Genomic DNA, 21,556 nt, shown 5'->3' with positions numbered 1-21,556 from the left:
GTCACCTCTCCACTCTCAATGGAGAGCCTTTATGCCCCTCCCCATATTAGCACAATCAGAGGAACCCCTGTACTCTTCTCCCCACACCAGCACTAAGGGAACATCCAACAGGGATGGGAATCTCAGTCACTTTGGGAATTTCATAGAAGGACTACCTACTGAGGCTTTGTGGTTTGCACGAAGGGCTATAAAGAAGAGTGGACCACATTACTTGCTTGTTTAAGAGCAATGTGTTATTTTGTATTTTGTGATGTTTATTTGTAAATATGTTAAGACTGTTTTGCAGTGAAGCTTTGAAACTCATTCTTGTGGTGGAGAGCAAATTCATTTCTATTTTGCACAAGGTCCAGATCAGGGATTCTTCATTTGCAGTAGCTCTAACAAACAGAAGGGTCTGTGTTCTAGGGACATAAAAGGAGGGGGAGAGCTCACAGCTAGAACGACAAGTGCAAAGACTGTATAAATAAGCCCTCTGACTACTAAGCCGTGCAATCACCACTGAAGGCTTTTCATGGTGTTTTTTTAAAGATGCCAGCCAGGGCCACTAACAGGCCTTGGCAGGATTAGATGTCCACAGCAAAACTGCAACTTCTATTGTTCACCTGTTGACTGGGCAGAGGGACCGAGATGGGAGATGGGAAAAGAGAAGGGAGGTATACCACCTACCCCTTTTGAAGCCCTCAAGGAAGATCCAGCTGATTTGGGGAATCATTCAGCAGCCACTCTGGCCCATTAGGTAGGCAAGACCTAGCTGACACACCTGGCTGCTGAATTTTAATCCTTCTGATTCCAGTAGCCCTTTTCTGCCCAAGCCTAGGCACCTTCATGGCAGTCAGATCATAATCCTATAGCAATACACTGCCGACAATCTATGAGGCAAAGTTCTCCAGCAACATTCTTTGAAACTTGTTTATTGCTCATCTTCTTTTTTTAAACCCCCTTTCAGGCACAATTAGGGTTATTGTGAAAGTAACCCGTACTAATGAAATAGATCCTCATACTGGCACAAATATATTCCACGTGCTTGAAAACAGCAGCATTGGCACTGTGGTTGGAAGAGTCGCCTTTACAGATGAAGACTGGCCATTCAATAATTTGAAGTACACACTCGTTGGCGATGGTGCAGGACATCCTCCTAAATTTTATATAGAACCAGATACAGGTACTGCCAATTCTTTTAAAGGCTTCTCTGCTCAAGAGGAATGAATGCCACAGGAAGAAAATTTGCCTTAGCTTTCATCCAGCATTTTACTGGAGTTAAGAAAAGAACATGGTTTTAGGCAAGATTCAATCCTGGACCTTACTAAAGTGGTCTTGGTTCTAAACTGGTCTCTGTCATCAGTCATGGACCAGATAAGGGTCAACAAATTGAAACTTAATCCAGACAAGACAGAGGTGCTCTTGGTCAGTCAGAAGCCATAACAGGGAATAGGGATTCAGCCTGTGCTGGATGGAGTAACACTCCCCCTGAAGACACAGCTTTGCAGTTTGGGCTCCTGGACTCAGCCCTGATCCTGGATGCCCAGGTCTTTGCTGTTGGCATTTGCACAGTTAAAGCTAGTGCACCAGCTGCGCCCATTCCTTGAGATGCCCAATTTGGCCAAGTGACACACGGCTCAGTTACATCATGTTTGGATTACTGTAATGTGCTCTATGTGGGGCTGGTGCCATGCTATTTTTATTGGCATTCTTTGTATGTTTTAAATAGATTTTATATATTAGTTTTAATTCTATTGAGGTTTCATATTTTAATGATTTTTTTCTTCATTTTTAGTGATTCTTGTTTTCATCATTAAGCCACCTTGAAAAGGCAGGGTGAAAATAAATCTGTCATGTGTGCTGTTCTGTAATGTTTATCATGCTGTAACACCATTTTATCTGATCCAAGATTTTCTTGCGCTACCTAGGGAAGAGATGGGGAACCTGTGGCTTTCCAGATGTGGTTGGACTACATCTCCCACACCCCTTGATTGTTAACCATGGGCTGATGGGAGCTGAAAAGCCACAGATTCCTCCTCTCTGACCACAGTCAATGAGATTTGCCATCCCATTGCTTTAGTAAGATGCGGAATCCTGCCATGCTCTTGCCTAAAATGTGGTGAAGGATCCAGTGCCGCATAGGCCCCCCCTTCTGCTCTTTGCCCTGCCAGCCCCCTCACCCCTCATCAGAAAGGCCTTCATGAAAATTTACATTAGTACAAGACTTTGCATCTTCTATATGTGAGCTTATGCAAAATCCACTGAGATTTGAGGATGCTGTTCAAGCAGCTTTCAAGCACCATCTCTTTTGTTCTCACAAAACAAAGTTTTAAAGGATCCTGTTATTGGTACACTAAGGTTGATTAATGTATTTCTCTGCTCAAAAAAATAGAAATGTATTTTTTTAAAATGATTTAATGGTGTGTGTGTCCATGCCAGGCATTATAAAAGTTTTGAACATGCTTGATAGAGAAAGTGAGTCTCAGTATTTTCTCTGGGTGAAAGCTATTGACCTGGACAATGATATTGAACCAGACCCTGTCCGGCAGAGATCCAGCATTGCTATGGTCACAGTCTACATTCTGGTAAGTAAAGGGTTTGTTATGGGAAGTTTGGAGCATTTGATTTTATATGTATCTGTTGTAAAGTTCATCAGGTAGACAGAGACCAAAGGCTTGATTACCTAGTTCCAAGGTGATGGGAAGACGACAGCTTACTCTATTAATCCCTTCATGCATTAATTAGATGTAAGCATGTTGGCTATATGATGCTAGTTATCCCCCAGTTTTAATGATGATTGTTTTCAAATTGTGGGTTTTCTTATTTTATTATAAGCCATTCTGACAGCATTGCTGAAGGGTGACCTAAAAATACAGTAAATAAATAGCCTCTAGGAAACTCACAGTACGAGAGCAATGGCTACCCCTCTCTTAATTGGTCCTCAGCATCTCATACATAGAGATACATCACCTCTGGATGTAATATTTCAGTTTAATTATTGTGACTGTTAGCCCTTAAAGGCCTATCTTTGCACGCCTGATGCCATTTCTCCCTATAACAGAAAACAGCAGCCATTTCTGCATGTCCCATATAAAGCTACTATTAAGAAAATGCATTATTGTACTTATGTTGAATCCGACACAGTGATGACATTGTAGCACGAGTGAGCAATATGGCAGGGTATTTATTTTACAATGTTTATTTAACAGACAATAACCATGTCTCCTTTTGCATTATACAATATGGGAATTGGGGACTGGCAATTTATTGTGTCAAACTACATCAGTGACCCAGCAGAGGCTTTGGGGTGTGTGTGCTTTGTTCCTTTAACAGAAAGCAGAATTTTAGAGACAAGAAATATTCATTAGGGGAAATTATGGCATTGTTAAAGGATTTGCTTTTAAGCTCACACGATCAGTCTGCTTAAAGTCAGCTTTCGCCTTATTTGAAGTTAATGGCTCAATATAAATCAGTGTCAGAGGAGGATGTGGAGCCCAGCTCACTCTAAACTGACAGCTGAAGTAGCCATTTGCCTAAAAGTTATAACCAAGTATTATGCAGAGACACAAGGCACAAATTAGATTTAATTGATTACATGAAAAATTGAAGCAACACCCCTGTACCAAATAACTTCAGCTCCTCTTTTCATTTATTTGCTTGTTTGTTCATTCTTCATTATATTCCTTAAGGATTATTATATGCAATTAGGTGAGAACAGAAAAATGAGTTGGACATTTAGATTACATGCTGGGGAACACTCTTCCAGCAAAGAATCAGCAGACATTCTCACTTGCGAATTTCAGGCATCTCTTAAAGGACTCAGCTACATTAGTAAAAACACACACACAATGTTCTGAATGCATTATAAACACACAACACCAGATGGTGCCAGACAGCAAAAACATTTTCTATGTGATTGTCACATAGCGTTTTTTTCTTTTATTACAATGATTTAATTTCTGACTTATTTATAGCGGGGGGTTTTCCTGCGTGTAGATCCACCCAAAGACAGGCTTTTCAGCCATTTAATTCCTGATTAACCAGTCACTTTAATGATTATCTGTATATTTTTTTAAAAAAAACACACCTTGAAATAGTGTTTTATATTTCATAGTGAACGTTGTCTTGATATTTTATAATGTGGCACAGAAATACATTTATATATCAATAATTCCCTACAATAAAATGGGATCCTTAATTATGCCACAGTGTGTTCCAGTGTCAATTTTCTACCCTAGTAATTTGCTCATTCTCTTAGTCTTTAGTTTCAAGTAATAGATTCATCTTTCTTAAAACAAAGAGATGTTTCTTAGTGAACTTGATCCAAATACATCTTACATGATAGGAATTTCATATAAAGTGCATGACTTCATGTGGGTTGTAACAGCCCCCTGAGACAGTTATCTCTGCTGCATTTCATATGTACATTTAAGGGCTAAAACTGAGAACAGTAACTGATGCTAGCTGAGGTCACTGCAGTCACTTGAATGAAGCTTGAATTCTACCTTTTATAACAAAGATCTCTTGCACACTTGTACACACTGGCAGAAAAAGATACAGATGCACAAAGTAGAACCTCCTTCACCATCATGTTGTTCCCATCTTTAAAATCTGGACATCAAAAAAATTTCAACAATTTCAATGTCATAGTATTGCAATCAAATCCACTTATTCATATGTAAACCAGCAGCGATTTCAGTGAAATCACTGACTATGAACAAATGTGTGGCATGAGTTGTGGATCCATGCACTGAATCTTATTGCTGATTTTGATGTCTGTGGCATCGTTAGGACTGCCATATGTCTGGATTTCCCTGGACATTACCGGGATTTCTGAAAGGCTTCGCTTTGTCCTGGATCTTAGGCAAAAATCTGTTTGCAACCTTGCGAACTCAGCAAACCATGGGAGTTTTGCTGTATAATGTTCCCACTGCTTTCATAGATCATGCCGTGTTGCAAAATTTGGGGTGGTATTCCACCAGTCAGTTCTTTCCCACCTGGGGGAACAGAAAAACACATTAACACAGAGGCTGGCAACATGTCAAATGAGGTCTACTGATGTAGCATCCTATGCCCACTGGTGTGAATAAAAGTGTGGCATGGCAGTATATTGATCAAAAAGATACAATGCAACAATGCAAGAGATAATGCAATGCAAAAAGAAGATTAGAAACCCAAAAGGAAGCTCTAGCCTTATAAAGCGTGTTCTCCTTAATAGAGAGCATGTGTTGCGCTGGGGTCTAGCAGGCCAGCCCACTGTTGCTGGGCAGATCTGTTTGGATGGCCACAGGCTGTGATTGGGTACTTGTGTTTCTGGGGAAATTTTGATGTTACCAATTTGTGGGTTGGGCTCAAAGGTTTTAAATATTGGGCACACAGCTTTGGGCTTTCTCTTTTGCTGCGTGCACCTGATCACCTGCCCACCCTCCCTGAACTGGGGATTTTGCCCTTGACCTTGCTATGCCTGTCATGGGGTCACCTGCTTTTGGGGCAGGGGCCTGGTAGGAATTTTGTCCATTTGGCTGGAGCCATTTGGTTTTTGCCTACTGTGTAGCAAATCATAACAACTTGTAAGGTTTGCGGTTAAAAGGTAAAGGTACCCCTGCCCGTACGGGCCAGTCGTGTCCGACTCTAGGGTTGTGTGCCCATCTAACTTAAGAGACCGGGGGCCAGCACTGCCTGGAGACACTTCCGGGTCACGTGGCCAGCGTGACGAAGCTGCTAGAAAGCGGTACCTATTTATCTACTTGCAATTAAGAGTGCTTTCGAACTGCTAGGTGGGCAGGAGCTGGGACCGATTTGACTGCTGACCATAAGATCGGCAAATCCTAGGCGCTGAGGTTTTACCCACAGCGTCACCCGCGTCCCAAGGTTTGTGGTTAGGCATTGGTTTAAAAAATTGGTTGGTGGAGGGGTAAGTGCCTACCCCTCCAATGCTGGTGTTGCAAGGGAATTCCATTAAAGGAATCCGGGCACTTGCCATGCTTTCGTCCAAGTCCCTGGCATCGGGCTTGAGCTGCGCAAGCCTCTGGGAGCATGGGGGGAGAGGTGAGGGTCTGGTGCCCAGCTTCATCCCCCCCCAATATTGTTTTCCCTGACTGGCTTCTGCTGGAATCCAGAAGTCAGTTCTGTCCCTGGACAGGGGGGCAGATAATCAGAACCAATGCCTAAGCAACCACTCACAGTTATGTATTTAAATAAAGTTGTGGCCAAAATTATGCCAAAAAAAACCTTAAACAAAAATTATGTGTGATGTTTGAGTTATTGGGGTGGCTTGGGGATCTCAACCCACAACCAGGAAAACTAACCCACAACCAGGAAAACTAACCCAATAATCCCTATATCTGAATGCACCCTCAGCTGAATGCCACCAGAAATTTCTTTTCTTTTCTTTCTTATAATAGGCTGAAGTATATAGTCTTGTTTAGGAGGCCAACTTAGTATTAGGGCACATAAAGTCCAACCCAATAGTTCTTCCAAATGTTAGAGGCTCCAACCTCAGCCATGTTTTCCTAATGCTGTAGTGTTTTCCTTGAGCCTATCGAGTTTATAGTTAATCAGTGAAGGAGTAAGCCTAACAGTACTGGGGGGGTCACACAATGGTTTTTGCAGGTTACCCACAAGCACTGTTTATTGCCTGATGTATTCCTAGTGAGACTTTGAATCTGACTCATCCGTCGTTCCTCATGCTGACTCAGGGTCTCTGTGGGATTGATGTTCTTAGCGCCTCAGGCACAGGTTGGATGTATTTGTGGGGTGGAATGGCTGGGGGAAGAAAATCTCCAGCCATAGATCCGTTTGTTATGTTCTAGCAGAAGCCGTTAAGTATGAAACAGACCACATCAATGGGATTCTTAGTGCAATGGGTAATGTCCATGGCCCTAATAAGGTTTCTTATATTCACTTATCATTATGTGGCCATTGGAGATTATGTTTTAATATTTTCAAATACCCAAACATGGCTTTAAATAACAAAACCCTGCTAGTAAAAATCCAAGACATGCACGCTCCTAATCTGTCTCTGCAATGACTCACCCTTGTAAATGTGGCTTTCTTTCAGATTTTAGAAGGCTGATGATTATTGCATTTTTTTCCAGAGTAAACCTACCTCATGCCCAAATAGGGATGGGAGAGAATTTTGATTTTGTTTGCATTTTAATGAGTAAATAGCTAATTCACACCTCTCAAACCACTATGGAAACTGAAACATGATAATCCTTCGAAATTCACAGTTCTCCATATTTTGTGATGCAGTTCTCCAATCCATATGTACAAAAATGTGTATATTAGGGGAAAGTGTGAATAAAATGCACACATTAGTGAAAATAGCATACAAAATCTTAGGGGAAATTGCTTGTGGCAACTGGCATACAGCTGCACACTGCCTCCAATACTGGAGCCATGATGGCTTGTAGTCATTGATAGCCTTATCAAGTTAAGAGAGACCTCTCAGAAAAAGCTACAGTAGCTATCATTTATCTTTGTTTGTATTTCCATTAATTGTAACCACATGTATCACACAACCCTCAAAGAACAATTAAAATGATGCTCAAAGTGTTGTTCTGCTTAAAGATAAGGTGCAGGGCACATAAATTATTTAACTATCTGTGTAAACAGATGCCATTAATCAACACAAAGGCATTTATAGGTTGGAAACCGGGTAATTATAGAAGAAATCCAGGAACTCTCATGTTTGGGATTACGTCATGACAACAACACCTTTGCCTTCTTCACTAAACGTAGTTAAATGTAATAGGAAGAGGAATTGTTTTCTAAAAAGAAAAGTGCTGATTAGATTTTAAGAAGGAAAACAATAATTGTTGAGAAGAAAAATGATATCATCCTGCTCACTTGCACAATGAAGATGCCTCTCAGATGCAAAAATCTTATCTCGATCTTTCTCTGCAGATCAGCCTTCAAAGCATGTTCAATAGTCTGAGACTCCTGGACTGCAGTGGAGTTGCTAGAAGTTAAGCCAATTTAGATCTGCACAGAGATAGCCAAATGTGAGCTTCCTGATTGTTACTGCAGATACCTTTTGGGAATCTGCACCTGTAATGTAATGGAGGAATGAGAGTTACCTATGGTGAGGGTGCCCTGGGCTATATCCAGTGCTTTTTCACCTCTAAAAATGTTTAGGTGTACTCTTATTTTGACTCAAGAAAAATACCATTTTATAGTTCAAATTGGGGAAAAATAAATACAGTAAATGGACAAAAGTACAAAGATTCATAAAATGTTTAGGGGTATGCGTACCCCTACATACCCCCAGAAATAGTACTGGCTATATTGACCACTGGATATTATTCTCCAGCGATGTCAACATATATGGCAATGCTATAGCTCTGCAATGCTGCTGCGGATGTTTCAACACTGCAAATGAATGCTCTGAAACACTTCTAGTAAAGTCAATCAGCAAATAACTACTTTCACTCAAGTAATCATGATTTCATTATAGAATAGCAGAAAAGAGTTAGATATAAGCTATCTGGATTGGAGACAATGTACCATTCGTAGTGCAGCCTCGTTCTCATTGTGTCATGTCCCATGTGACCTCTGAGTGACCTCTGAGAACTGAGTGATGCAGAGGGACACATCTCACATTTTTTGGACATGGGGGTGATAATGAGTTCCTTAAATTTGAGGGCTGTGTTGTGGAATCTAGAAGTCCCAAATTGTCTCCATATGGATCACCAACAGTGGTTCCCATCACTTTGCAAACCTCTATTGACTATGGAGAATTATGATTTCCCACTACAGCAGAAGTACAGTTGAGAACACCTGGAGAGCGGTGGTGGTGGTTCCTGCTGTGGTGGGTCTCCTTGCCATGTCCTCTAGTTCACACTTTCTCCCAGCCAGCTCTCCAAAGCCTCCTTCCGCTCCTTCCACCTTCCGCAACAAACATGTGATTCCTAAAACTTTCCCCAAACCCCCACTTCCTAAATCATCCACTTTTGTTCCTGAAATGAAGGCTTGAAATAGCAAACACAAGACAAACTATTAGGCTCCTCCACAATTCATTTCCATTTGGGCAACGCCACTTTTCCAAGAAGATGCAGACATAAGTGAATATGAAAATACAAATAATGGCAATGTAGATAAAGGCGGTAATAGAAGCAACATTTCAAGTGGATCCTTCCAGTGTGGGCATTTAGCAATAGTGCTTTGATGTAAATTTAGCTCCAAGCTAATAACACTGCAAAAAGTCTTATATCTTATCGTGGGAGGCTTAAAAATCAGAGAGTATTATTAAAATGCTTTGAGTGGGAGCAAAGACCTTCTGAGACTCTGGCCTTCCTTATAGAAGCTATGTAAATGGATATTGGACTTCTTTTGATGAATGGAGGCTTAGCAATAAAACTTCTATCAACAAAACATGAATGAAATGATCAGGTACAAATGTGTGGGTTTAAAATTATGCTTCCAGTTTGTAATTCAGGCACCAAGGCTCAAATAAACTATAAATACAAATTAGGGGCCTGTCAGGCATTCCAGGGAGAGCCCTAAGCAATTGGGAAATCTCCATCCCCCTGTATCGTGTAATGGAGCAAGACGGAGTGGAACAGAGGACAGAAAGATACATATTTACCTTCCCATTCCTGTGCTAAACCCTTGAATTATGCTTATTATCATTAAAACATCTTTCATCAACTTGCATAAAGCCAATAAAAATTCAACAACCTCATCTGAGAAGTGTACAAAACATGAAAAAGGTCCAGGAAACCTTGGTAAACATATGATTTAAGCAAGTGTTTTAAACAGGAGCTACATTTTCCGTGATGCTGAGAGCAGGTGATAACCTAAGCAAAGGAGATCAGCTCATATCCTCATCCCTGCTGTTCAGTCTGTTCTTAAGGCTGCAGGTCTTGAAGCATGTTAGAGACATAATCAGCTCATGCCAGGGGGTAGCAATCCTCCAAACATACTGGACCTCTTTTAGATCTGGGTGATTTCATTATGTCCAGGTCTGAAATGGAAGCCCAGAGGGCCCAGGCCCCAATTCTGCTACCATGTTCTGGATTTGGGGCCTTTTCTCTAGGGCACTAAAGAGGTCGCTAAAGCCCTGCCCTTTTGTGTGTCATACATTCAGTTCTGTGTCTTGTTCACTAATAAACCATGTTTGCTGCAGCTAATAGGGCTTCATGGTTCACCTGCTTTTCTATGAGCTGTGTCAATCCACTTAATAAATATGGATTGGTGGTATCTTATTTTGTACCCAAGAAAATAACTCTCGGGGGAAGTGTACAAAAGCTTTATATACCTTATCAAATAATTTAATGGAGCATTTAGTAAGATAAACAGTCTGGGCCATTTCTCTTTGTAATGTAATGTTGAGCAAAGCCTGTCTGATTGATTGATTTTCCTTTAATTGAGAGCAGACAATAAAAGAAGCCATGTTTTCTTCATGCTGATTGATAAGATTTGCAGCTGAGCCCTGAGTGGCGGCATAAAATGCTATATCCATAAAGCATTGCATGGTTTTTCTGTCAGAAAACAGAGCTTGTGTTGCGTTGGCTGTCTTACTGTAGAAGAATAAAGCAAGAAATTACATAGGCAACTGGTAAAACTTCTCAAAGCTTTGCGTACTTTCTCCATGCTAGCAGATCGCTGGTCCTCTTTCTTCCTTTCTTCCCATTTTAAGTAGCAAAAGAGTCATCACTGGGGGACAAATAGAAACTATTTGCATGTTCAGACCCAAAAACCTCCCCCCAAATAAATTCACACTTGACTCAAATTTTGGTTTTGGTTTTTGGCAGAATTTAGGCCACAACTTTGTTGATTACAGAAAGTGACTGGTTGCATAGGTTCTGGTTTGACTAGCTCCCTGCCTTGCAGGTAGCGCTGACCCAGGGCACCAGCACAGGTCAACCAAGGGTGAACACCTGGATAGCGGAAAGCTGGTAACGGGCTAACTCTGCTACCCAAATGCCCCCCTGGAATCAGGCACGGGCACAACCCCCTCTTGGGGGTTGACCAAACCAAGTTGAGTCCCTGGATTCCTTTAACGGACTACCCTTCATATAGGGATGGCGAGAGCGCTCTCCCATCCCTATCACCTGAACCAGAGCCTATCTTCAACCTTACAAGTTGTGATGATTTGCTACGCGGCAAGCGAAACCCAAATGGCAACAGCCAATCAGCCAAGTGGGGAAAATTCCTGCCATGCCCCTGTCCCAATGACAGATGACACACGACGGCATAGCAAGGTCAAGTGCAAAGCCCTAAAAGTAGGGAGAGGTGGGCAGGTGTTCCAAATGCACACACCGAAAGAGGAAGCTCTGGGTCACATGCATGGGTATAAATAGGTCCCTCAAACCATTTGGACTGCGTCCTATTGGCCAGATTGCACCCAGCTTCAAGGGACCTACCAATCGGGTGTTGTGGCTGACCAATCGTACCCACCCACAACACAGGGTGTTGGTTTTCCAGGGCTCACTGCACTACGTCCCCTCTTTAAGGGAGGACCCGATTTAACATTTAAATGAATAAATTTGGATATGACAATGGGGGGGGGGAATCAATGCAAGGAAACTAGTGATTAATGCCCCCCCCCAACAGAAACAGTCAGGGACTGCTAAGAGTCTATTCATCACTAATTCTTCAGCTGCTGTTCAACAGGTGTAGTGCCTAAGTTTGCTATCCTCCTTCCTTTTGTGTCATGCCTGTGAGAGCCATTCGTTTCTGAAGACCAGGGTCAAAATGCTTTAAATAAATAAAGATGCAGAACCTCCACTTCAATCCCACTTGCAGCTAATTACAAAAAAGCAAAGCCTCAGCAGCACATAAAGGCACATAGCATAGACCATAAACATTTGTGCACATCATCTCTTGCTACTGCTGGTGTCCTGCAGTAGCATTCAGGTCTAACCACACTAGCATGGCAATATATCTATTAAAAGCTTGATACCCTGTTTCTTTGTTGCAAAGCAGTGTGGGGAGGGGGTGACTGGGACTTCTCCACAGCTTCTCCACTCCAAATTGCCTTCTGCTTGTGCTGCTTTGCAGACCATCATGTTTTTATTACACACCTGGTTTACAGTATACCTAGGACCTGGGAAAGGAGAGTCACATGTTTTTTTGAGAGAAGGCTTTCAACAACAGAGGTTGCTCTGAGGTGTGACAAGGGAACTTCAAATCGGCTTTCCAATAGTATGGAACTAATTTTTTTTAAATATCGTAATGCATGTTCAGTTTGAATAATTGTGTGTTTATTGACTCTGTAAACCTGTTGCCCAAGACACAAACTTTTATTCTTTGTGCATATGTACATTGCAATTTTCTGAAGAAGGCTAGGAATAATCTGAATAATCAGAAAAGTGCTTCTGCCACCATCAGGCTTAATGTGTCAGTGTCTGCAGAAACTGACTTTTGAAGTTGCTATGTAATGATTGTAGGAAAATGCTGGGAGCTTGCGGCTCTCCCTGCTAGAATGTTCTTGTTCCTAACTTTTTGTCAGAGGGTTTTCAAGCGACCTGCTATTTTCTTCTTTTGCAGAATGTGAACGATGAACCTCCGGTCTGTAGGCCACCCTATTATAGCAAACCTATATACTCTACTATTAAAACACCCATCTTGCAGTTGAATTGCTCAGACAAAGATTCTCCCCCTCATCAGCTCAGCTACACAATTGTGGGAGGTAAGACTATATATAGCTTAGTTTTTGTAATGACCATTCATTAGTTTTCATTCATTCTTTTTGTGTGAATAGAATTGGTGAAGCACCTTCAAGTGTATTCCCCTTCAAAGGTGAGCCATTTGGGAGCTGCACAGAAATTAGGACCTAAAAAACACACACCTTATGAAAATATTAGCAAGCCAGAGGTTGTTCTAACCATAGAAATATGCCAACTTGGAGTAGGCCAGTTGCTAAAGAGCACACACCAAGAGTGTTTTGTTGAAATCAAGGATAAGGAACTCTCTAGATGTTTCTGGACTACAAGTCCCATCATCCCAGACTGTTGGCCATGCTGAGTGGGGCTGATGGGAATTGAAGTCCCTCAGCATGTGAAGGGCCTCAGGCTCCGCACATCTGGCCTTAAATCATAGAATCATAAGTTGGAAAGGTCCCTGAGGGACATCTAATCCAACCCCCTGCACCTCAGGAATATGCAGCCATCCCATATGAAGAAGAAGAAGAAGAAGAAGAAGAAGAAGAAGAAGAAGAGGAGGAGTTTGGATTTGATATCCCGCTTTATCACTCCCCTTCAGGAGTCTCAAAGCGGCTAACATTCTCCTTTCCCTTCCTCCCCAACAACAAACACTCTCTGAGCTGAGTGGGGCTGAGAGACTTCAGAGAAGTGTGACTAGCCCAGGGTCACCCAGCAGCTGCATGTGGAGGAGCGGGGAATCGAACCCGGTTCCCCAGATTACAAGACTACCGCTCTTAACCACTACACCACACTGGGGAATCGAACCTGCAACCTTGGCATTATCAGTACCATGTTCTAACCAACTCAGCTATATATGAATATATATACCTTCTGTGCTTTGAGGGAGACACCTCTGTTCTCTGAACAGTGGCCTGGCGTTGGGAGGGAAACCTGCTCTAAGCTGCAATCTCTTTTGCTTCCTTCATTTCTTTAAGGGAAGAAAAGCTGCTGTTCTCTTGTACCAGTGCCTAAGAGGCTCTTTGCATCATCCCATCACAATTCAGACATTTATTAAGAGATGCCATATTCACCTGAAGTGCAAGATTCTGAAAGCTGGAGAGCTAGATATGAATTGTAATAGGATGCCATTTTTATTTTTATGGTACTTCAAACCCCATTCTTTCTAGGCAATATCCATTCTCGGTTCAAACTTCAGAGATTAGGCTCTGGCTTACCTTCTTTGATGACGACACAGAACTTCCAGTATGATGTGTTTCGAGGAATTCAGGATCCCACCACATTTCAGCTACTGATAGAAGTGGCTGATGAACTGCATGGCAGTTTAGCTCACCGCTTGTCCACAACAGCAACTGTAATACTGCATGTGGTTCCCTGGAGCACAACCAGGCCTTCAACCACCACAAAAACAACCACAACTGCCGTAAGTTTTGAAGCATACTTCTTTTTTTCAGGATGTCAAGAGACATCTGAGGCAGTTGATAGAGGAGAGCACAGTTCAAAATGTTTCTGGTATCTCTGTGACTTACAGAGAGGGGGAGGGATGGGGTGGCAGCCAGGGCATTGTGGTGCAAATGCGCAGGAGAGAGAACTGGACTGACTCTGCTGGTGTGTTTAGACTGTGCCGGCATCGTCACACCCTTGGAACATCCGCCGGGCGGCTACTACTTAAATGCTTCCCCCTAAATCTTCCACCTCACTATTTGCTCTGAATGAATAAAACATAGCAATAAAACAACAATATGATATACAAAGACTAAAAATAAAAAGTCAATTATATAAAATACATTTTAGGGTTTTGAATCAGTAGTCAAATGGTGGATCTTATTCTGATTGCCCCAGCTAAAAACCTTGCCACCTTTGCTGTCACCTGCTCATCTTGATCTGCCAAGAGAAGGGACACTGTGGCAGTGGCTGGGCGACCCAGAATGGACAATAAAAGAGGAGTGATAATCTCATTCCTCAAGTCTTTATAAAGAGGGCAAGCCAGAAGGGCATGCGCCACTGATTCAGGACTGCCATCTCCTCAGAGACATAAGCGTTTTTCGTGTGGAATCTCTTGGAATCATCCCTTGAGTACAACTGAAGGCAGTACATTCAATCTTACAAGAGTAAAAGTGCGCCTATGTTTTAGAATTGCTAGGTTATGCAGATAAGGTGCCAGAGAGTCGAAATGGGAGGGTGGAAAATAGTCATGCCATGGGCAAAATTTCCTTATTGTGGCCAAGTTGTTTTGACGCTCAATATCATTTAGGGGCTGACAAATCATGCTGTTTGCTTTACTAAAACCCAGAGTGAGTAGCTGTTGTGGTGATAAACCACAAGAGTGAAGTTCTTGATAGACAATTTTAGCCCAGGCGCTCTTGTGACAATCTTGCTGCCCTATTTGCTCTATTTCTGATGTTCGGGCTGTGAGTGCCATTTCCTGTATAGCCAAAAGAGCATCATCTATGTCCACGAATGAGGCACTGGTAAGCTTGAGGGAGGTTTAGAGCTAATACATGCTAGGGGTAGCATGGGTGATATGGGCTTGCTTTCTGTTTGTTTTTTGAAGTTTAGAAGACATTTACCCGTTTTACAAAGGGGGAGTGGGTACAGTACATAACATCCTGAGATGACAACACACAGAGCCATCCGCAGCCTTCTCTGTTTCTCAGAGTTTATTCCTCAATCCAGGACACCTTCTCTTCCCCCTCCTCTCTCTCTCTGGATTATCAGTTGCTGAGGACCAGCAAGAGAATACGCTTTCCCTCATGCTCTGTTGCTTTTAAGATTCCCAGTGGCATTTGGGTGGTCACTGTTACAGGTAAAGTGTTGGGCAATTGGAGACATTTTATAGGTTTACAATGACTATTATTATCAAATAGGAAGATCAGCCCTGGATCAGTTTCTCAAAGATTCATTACTGAGGTAAAATTCCTGTTAAATTAACTGTCAATATGCTAATTTCTTCTATACCATTAAGTTATCCCCACTCATGATTTTCTCTCCCAGTATCATGTCACACACAATATTTCCCTAGTTTATCACCCAAACACAAGTGCAGCTACTGTAACAGATGGAATAAAACAAAATGAACAAGACTCTCCACTGAATTTATCACTTGTTTAGCTTTTTCTTTATTCCTCTGTGTCAGTAAAGTAGATGTTCGTGATTAAATAATGATGTAGTGTTATTTTTAAAAGCTTTCAGTAGTAGTTTTTGAAAATTCAAAACACTAACGATAATCCGGATTGTGACTCCTCCATTGCTAAGAGGTTTCATTTGCTTTTGAAATTTGTACAACTCTATTATATATATGCTCAATAACACAATGGAAGTTTTGCTCTTTTGGTGGAAACCAACCTGATTCTTATTTATATTAAAGGCAAGTAAATCTACTTCAAGGTATTCAAGTTAAAAACTGGTGCAGATTTTTTTGGAAAAATAAATATTATTAAGGCCTGCTTACATTACAGAAAGGAGCTGATTCTCTGCTCCATGCTGTGTGTCTCTTCCTCAGTCCTTTTTTGGCTCATCCGGCATCTGGGGCCAGAATAGAAATGTCAGCACTGTGGGTGTGAAGGCACACAGTGTCTGTGTTTTGTAATGGGAGCGAATTGTCAGCTTCCATAAACGGTGGCTGTCCATCATAAAACTACCCAACATGCAATGCCCCAGCTGCAGTTTTATGTTAGACAGCACTGCGCACGTGAGAGCTGATGAGCTGCTCTCATTCAGCAATGGTGAGACCACATGCTTTGCCCCACTCCAGTCTGGTGGCAAGAAGAGGTGGTGTGGTCTGTGTGTGACATGTTGTGCATGGCAGGGCTGGTTTGCTGGGTCTTCTGCCAGTTGTGGCCATGATAGGGGGGACCTTCCTCATAGGACCTACTGGTTTTCTGTTGGGGGATATCCCCCCAAATGGTTATGGGCTTGCTGTAGAAGTCCCACGTCGATTATGATGGTTAATCCCTTGTGTGTTATTCGCAGCATCTGATCTGATAGCTAAGCTCTATTGCTTGGTGTGAGGCCCCCCTCAGAATCTTCTATTTCGCATGTTTTCCCTGGGGCAGAAAGCCACGTTCATGGATACGCATATCCTGTGCCTATACATATAAATAATGTAAGTCTAAAGCGAGATAGCCAGCTGAATCATTAAGATGTTAAGCCAGGAAATCAAATTAACTGGCCACACTCATAGGGAACTTTTACATCCGAGTCCACTGGCAAAACAGACACAGCAGATGTTAACTGTCTAAATCCTTTAGTTTCATCATATGGTGACATAATGTTGAGATAAGTATCGGACACTCATGCAAACTGTATTCAGATCCTTTGTTTGTTCAGTGCCTTGACCAATAGCAGCCAGTTTACTTCAATAGCCCCAAAATATCTGTATCGTAGGCTGGTGACAGCCTGTTTTATCACACAGGAGAATCTGCACATGCTCATCTGTCTGGTATCTCTGGGGAAGGGAAGTCAATGAAGGAGGGAAAGGCTGATATCTTTCATGAACTGTATCTTAAAATATATTTTAAAAATGAAAGGGAAGTAGTACTTCACTGGCTTGAATTTCGAAGCATGTCCCAGGTCCACACTGTCTTCATCTGAAATAATGATTAGTATGGGGTGGTCGCCCCTCAACAAAGCCATGTTGTAGTGCTAAAGAGGCTGAATAGTGAATCTCATATGTGGTGGAGGGCAGTTGAGACAGAGTCCAACCAGAGGGAAGGGCTGGTTACTATGAAGATGAGAGAGAGAATGTTCAGGAGGAAGGGAGATGGTTAAAAGAGAACCAGGGCTTTTTTAGAGCTGGAACTCATTGGAACTCAGGACCTCTCAGGTGGGCGCCATTGCCATCCTAAGAGAGAACGAGGGAGGCGTTCGTCACGGGTTCCAGCTCCTCTTTTTCTAGTAAGATAGCACTGAAGAGAACAGTTGGATAGAGACGTGAGTGACTCTCAGCAGACACAGCGGAACAGCCTCTTAAGTTTGTGGCAGTTTTCTGGCGGGAATCTTCAGAAGTAGGCAGAGCAGTCCTTCAAAGAGAGCTGAGAAGATTAATGGTGGGGGGTGGGAACTGACATAAGGATGTTGAGCTAGCCAGATCTTCTCTAGAATTATCTTGCTCACCTAACTCTGCTCTGGAGATAATTGGGAACAGTAGTGGAGTGGCAAATTCAGAAGTACAGGGTCACAGCCAGGCCCCCTCATAACCACACCCCCTTCTAAGATCATACAATAATCCTACATTTAAACAATATTAATAATTAGGGTTGCCTTGCAACCATCAGTGCCGATCTGCAGGTCTTGCCTTTTAGCCAGATCTCCTATTTTCTGTCTGCGCACATGTGCAAATGATTTGGACAGCGCCAGTGTCTTCTTTCAGGGTCACTCATGTTGTGCTTTCCTTGAAGTTCCTTTGTAACAGAACTTGCACACCATTCTCTTGAAACAAAATCATGTTGTGTTTTTGGTGCTTAAGAGCAGCCAGAGCAAATCCTCTTTGGTGCTTTTCTTCAGAGTGACCCCAGGAGCCCAGGCTCAGTGGCTGATTCACCTCCTTTTACTCTGATTAGCTGATCCTAGAGCTGCAGAACAGGAGATAAGAATACCGCATTTTTCGCTTTATAACACGCACCTGACCATAACACGGACGTAGTTTTTAGAGGAGGAAAACAAGAAAAAAAATATTCTAAACAAAACAGTGGATGTATGATTTTTGTGGTTCATGCTGTGGCCACAGACATGTGATCTGACGGTGAGTTTGGGGTAGCCCAATGCAAAAATCCTGAGGATCCATGTGGATCCATGCTTCGTAACCACATTTTTGCACCATTGCGGCCCCATGAAACAGTGGGTGGGTGTGTTTTTTGGTGCAGGCTGTAGCCATGGACATGCTAGGTGATCTGATGGTGAATTTGGGGTGACCCAGTGCAAAAATCCTGAGGATCCATGTGGATCTGTGCTTTGTAACCACGTTTTAAGTGGGGAGGGAAGGAAAAGCACTCAAGGGACAAGGAGCACGCGTGGGGGGTGTGGAGAAGGATGCTGCTAATAATGCAGGAGAGGCTCCTCTCCGGCTTTGATCCTTTAGAACAAGCAAGCTCTGCGTCTCTCCCTCCTCCCCGGCAAGGAAACCACGATAGTAACCACTCTGAGACAAATCAAGAAAAATTGCGACCAACACTCTCCCCCAAGAAGCGCAGTGAGGTCAAAACACACACGCACGCAGAGAGAGAACTGGCCCTAAAGTCGCAGGGCGCTGGAAGTCGCAGGGGCGCTGGGGGAGTGAACGGGAAGCAAGAGAAGGAGAACGATGCCTCACACACACAGAGACACACAGAGTGTCAATTCTAAAGTCGCAGGGGCGCAGGGAGAGTGAACGGGAAGCAAGAGAAGGAGAAGGAGCCCTCACACAGACACACACACACACAGCCCCTACAGTGGCTAATCCAAAATCGGACAGCAAAAAACTGCAGGCAGGGACAGAGAGCAGGTGTTGTTTTAAAGCAGCCAACTCCCGCTCTGCTTCTCTCCCTCCTCCCCGGCTCCGCTAGCTGACAGGAGCCGCTTACACCCGCTTTGCTGTTTCAAAGCGAGCCACAGACTGCTCACGACTGCAGCAGATTCCCCCGCCATCCGTAGGCATTCGCTCCATAACACGCACAGACATTTCCCCTTACTTTCTAGGAGGAAAAATCTGCGTGTTATGGAGCGAAATTTACGGTACTTCTTCCCAGAGGCTTAAAACTCCCCATTCATGCTGATGGGGCAGCTCTAGGATGCTGTAGACAGGGACTCAGCTGAGACTCTATTGCAGAAATAGTGGCAGAACTTGGAGCCTCTGTGACCCCAGGCTGATACACGTCTAGATCCAAGGCACACTGGTTGCTGCTTGAGGGAAGGCGAAGGGGCTCCATATCTCACGACTCAGCCAAGAGCACGAAGCCCTCAGTATTGCCCATATATACTTAGTCCAGATGGTCTTCATGCAAAATAATTATTTATAAAAATATATGTCACACATTCATAAAAATACTTATATAATTTTACAATAATTAAGTAGACCCAATGTCTATTTAATGTCTACACAATGTGTAGAATTTGCCACAATCTCGACTTAACAGCCAGGAACACATTTTTCAGGGGGCTCACCAGTTGCTGGTGTTTTCTGGGAATGCTTTTTTTGAATTTAATGTTATATAATTAGTGCATTTTCTCTCTCTTCTAAAATCTGAAATTAATGTCTTCTATTTTCTGTTAGCTAGGTTTTTTCTTTTCTGGTACTAAGAATGCTGCACCGCCCACAAATTTAAAAGAAAAATAAAACACCCACGACAATTTTCTGCTTTTATTTTGCAACTTCTCAAGAGTATTTGGAAACTTAAGTTTTCACTTATTTCCCCTCCAATAAGTGCTTCATGTTCTACAATACACAATTGTTCTTTTAACATAGGAACACTGCCACCTACTGGACAAAATATAGGTCTGTCATTATTACAAATTTCTAAGCCTTTTCAAAACTTCCTTTTTAATGTGAGTTTAGGATGGAGGAAGACAGGATGGGGAAACTGTGGTTAGGATTTCCCACATTAAAAAAAAACCTAACAGCAAGTGAGGGGGTGTAAAATTGGAAAAAGAGGGTATAATCCAGGGGTGTGGGAACTTTTTCAAGCTGAGGGCCATATTTCAATCTGGCCTGACTGCACTGGCAAACAGTTATGTTCCAGGTCCAATTCAAAGCACTGATTTTGATCTATAAAGCTTTAAATACCTCAAGGACCATCTCTCTCCCCATATGAACCTATTCAGACCTGGAGATCATCTTCTGAGGGTGACAACATGAGAGAGGGCCTTTCCTGCTGTGGCTCCCTGTTTGTGGAATGCACTCCCCAAGTTTCTCTGGTTACGTTTCTCTGTAACCGGACCTTTGTCGGATTAACATTCTGCGGCCTTTTAAATGTGTTTGTGGGAGGAGGGTTATTTGTTCTGTTCTTGTTTTATTGTGCATTTTGTGTTTTTGTTTTTGATATTGTGAACCACCCAGAAAATCTTTGGCCCTTTCCTGCCATTACCAGAGATGGGGGACCTGTGACCTCCACAGATTTTGTTAGACTCAGTCCTCCATTTGGGAGTTGGAACCTAGCCATAGTTGCAGGTTCCCCAACCATACTACAAGTTTTTCATAGTTTTCACCATTATGGAGACTGAGGGTGGTGGGATTCAGCAGTGTGCTAATACAGGCATAGGCAAACTCGGCCCTCCAGCTGTTTTGGGACAACAACTCCCATCATCCCTAGCTAACAGGACCAGTGGTCAGGGATGATGGGAATTGTAGTCCCAAAACACCTGGAGGGCTGAGTTTGCCTATGCCTGTGCTAATACAATCATTCCATTAGCACAATCATCTGCTTTGCTAGCTAGAGGACCTGCAATGGCTTCCACTAGCACACCGGGCTAACTGAATCTGAGATTTCTTTAGAGCATTTTTGCTTATGAATAAGTTTTAAAAGCATGCCACATGCCTTTTATTCAGGGTGTTCTATGAACCACGATGCTTCCGTTCTGGACCCAATCATATTCACGTTTAATTGGAATTAACTTTGAATTTGAATTTTGTTTTCCAGATTATATTGTATTTTGAAAAATCTAATGGACATCCATTCCTGATTTGCAAATGTCTGTTGTTTGTTTATTTCTAGGCTACCACCTCAGTGCTGATTCAGACTTTATATTATTGGCATCCCGAAAACTGGTTTCCTGTTGTCCTAACTATAGCAGCAGCCCTCCTACTGATGTGCTTGTATATGGCGGTGTGGGGTTGCTTCAAAGAGTAAGGACTCCTTCAGTTTTGGGGACAGCTCAGAGGAGACAATGAATATGAAAATGTACACCTAGACTAGTCTGTTGATAGATATTCCACCCACTGCAATAGAAGTTTCCCATTTCCCCCCATGTCTCATGAGACACCAGTCCTGAGACTT

At 42.6% G+C, this 21,556-nt stretch overlaps 1 protein-coding gene across 1 annotated transcript in view; it reads left to right on the top strand.

Moving 5' to 3' along the window:
* LOC310825834 (cadherin-related family member 4-like) overlaps positions 1–21,556 on the top strand; it is a gene marked incomplete at its 5' end in the record, with an annotated part of 62,224 nt that overhangs the window by 34,840 nt on the left and 5,828 nt on the right. Inside the window, 5 exons of the mRNA XM_083699653.1 lie at positions 947–1,162; positions 2,419–2,564; positions 12,475–12,616; positions 13,757–14,010; positions 21,275–21,405. Coding sequence (XP_083555779.1) covers positions 947–1,162; positions 2,419–2,564; positions 12,475–12,616; positions 13,757–14,010; positions 21,275–21,405 — 889 coding nt within the window. The remainder of the gene's footprint in view (positions 1–946; positions 1,163–2,418; positions 2,565–12,474; positions 12,617–13,756; positions 14,011–21,274; positions 21,406–21,556) is intronic.

Source organism: Podarcis gaigeae (genome assembly GCF_964106915.1).
Source record: "Podarcis gaigeae genome assembly, chromosome: 10".
Classification (NCBI taxonomy): Eukaryota; Metazoa; Chordata; class Lepidosauria; order Squamata; family Lacertidae; genus Podarcis; species Podarcis gaigeae.
Note: the sequence above shows the minus strand (reverse complement) of the source record. Positions and strands in the feature narration are given on the sequence as shown.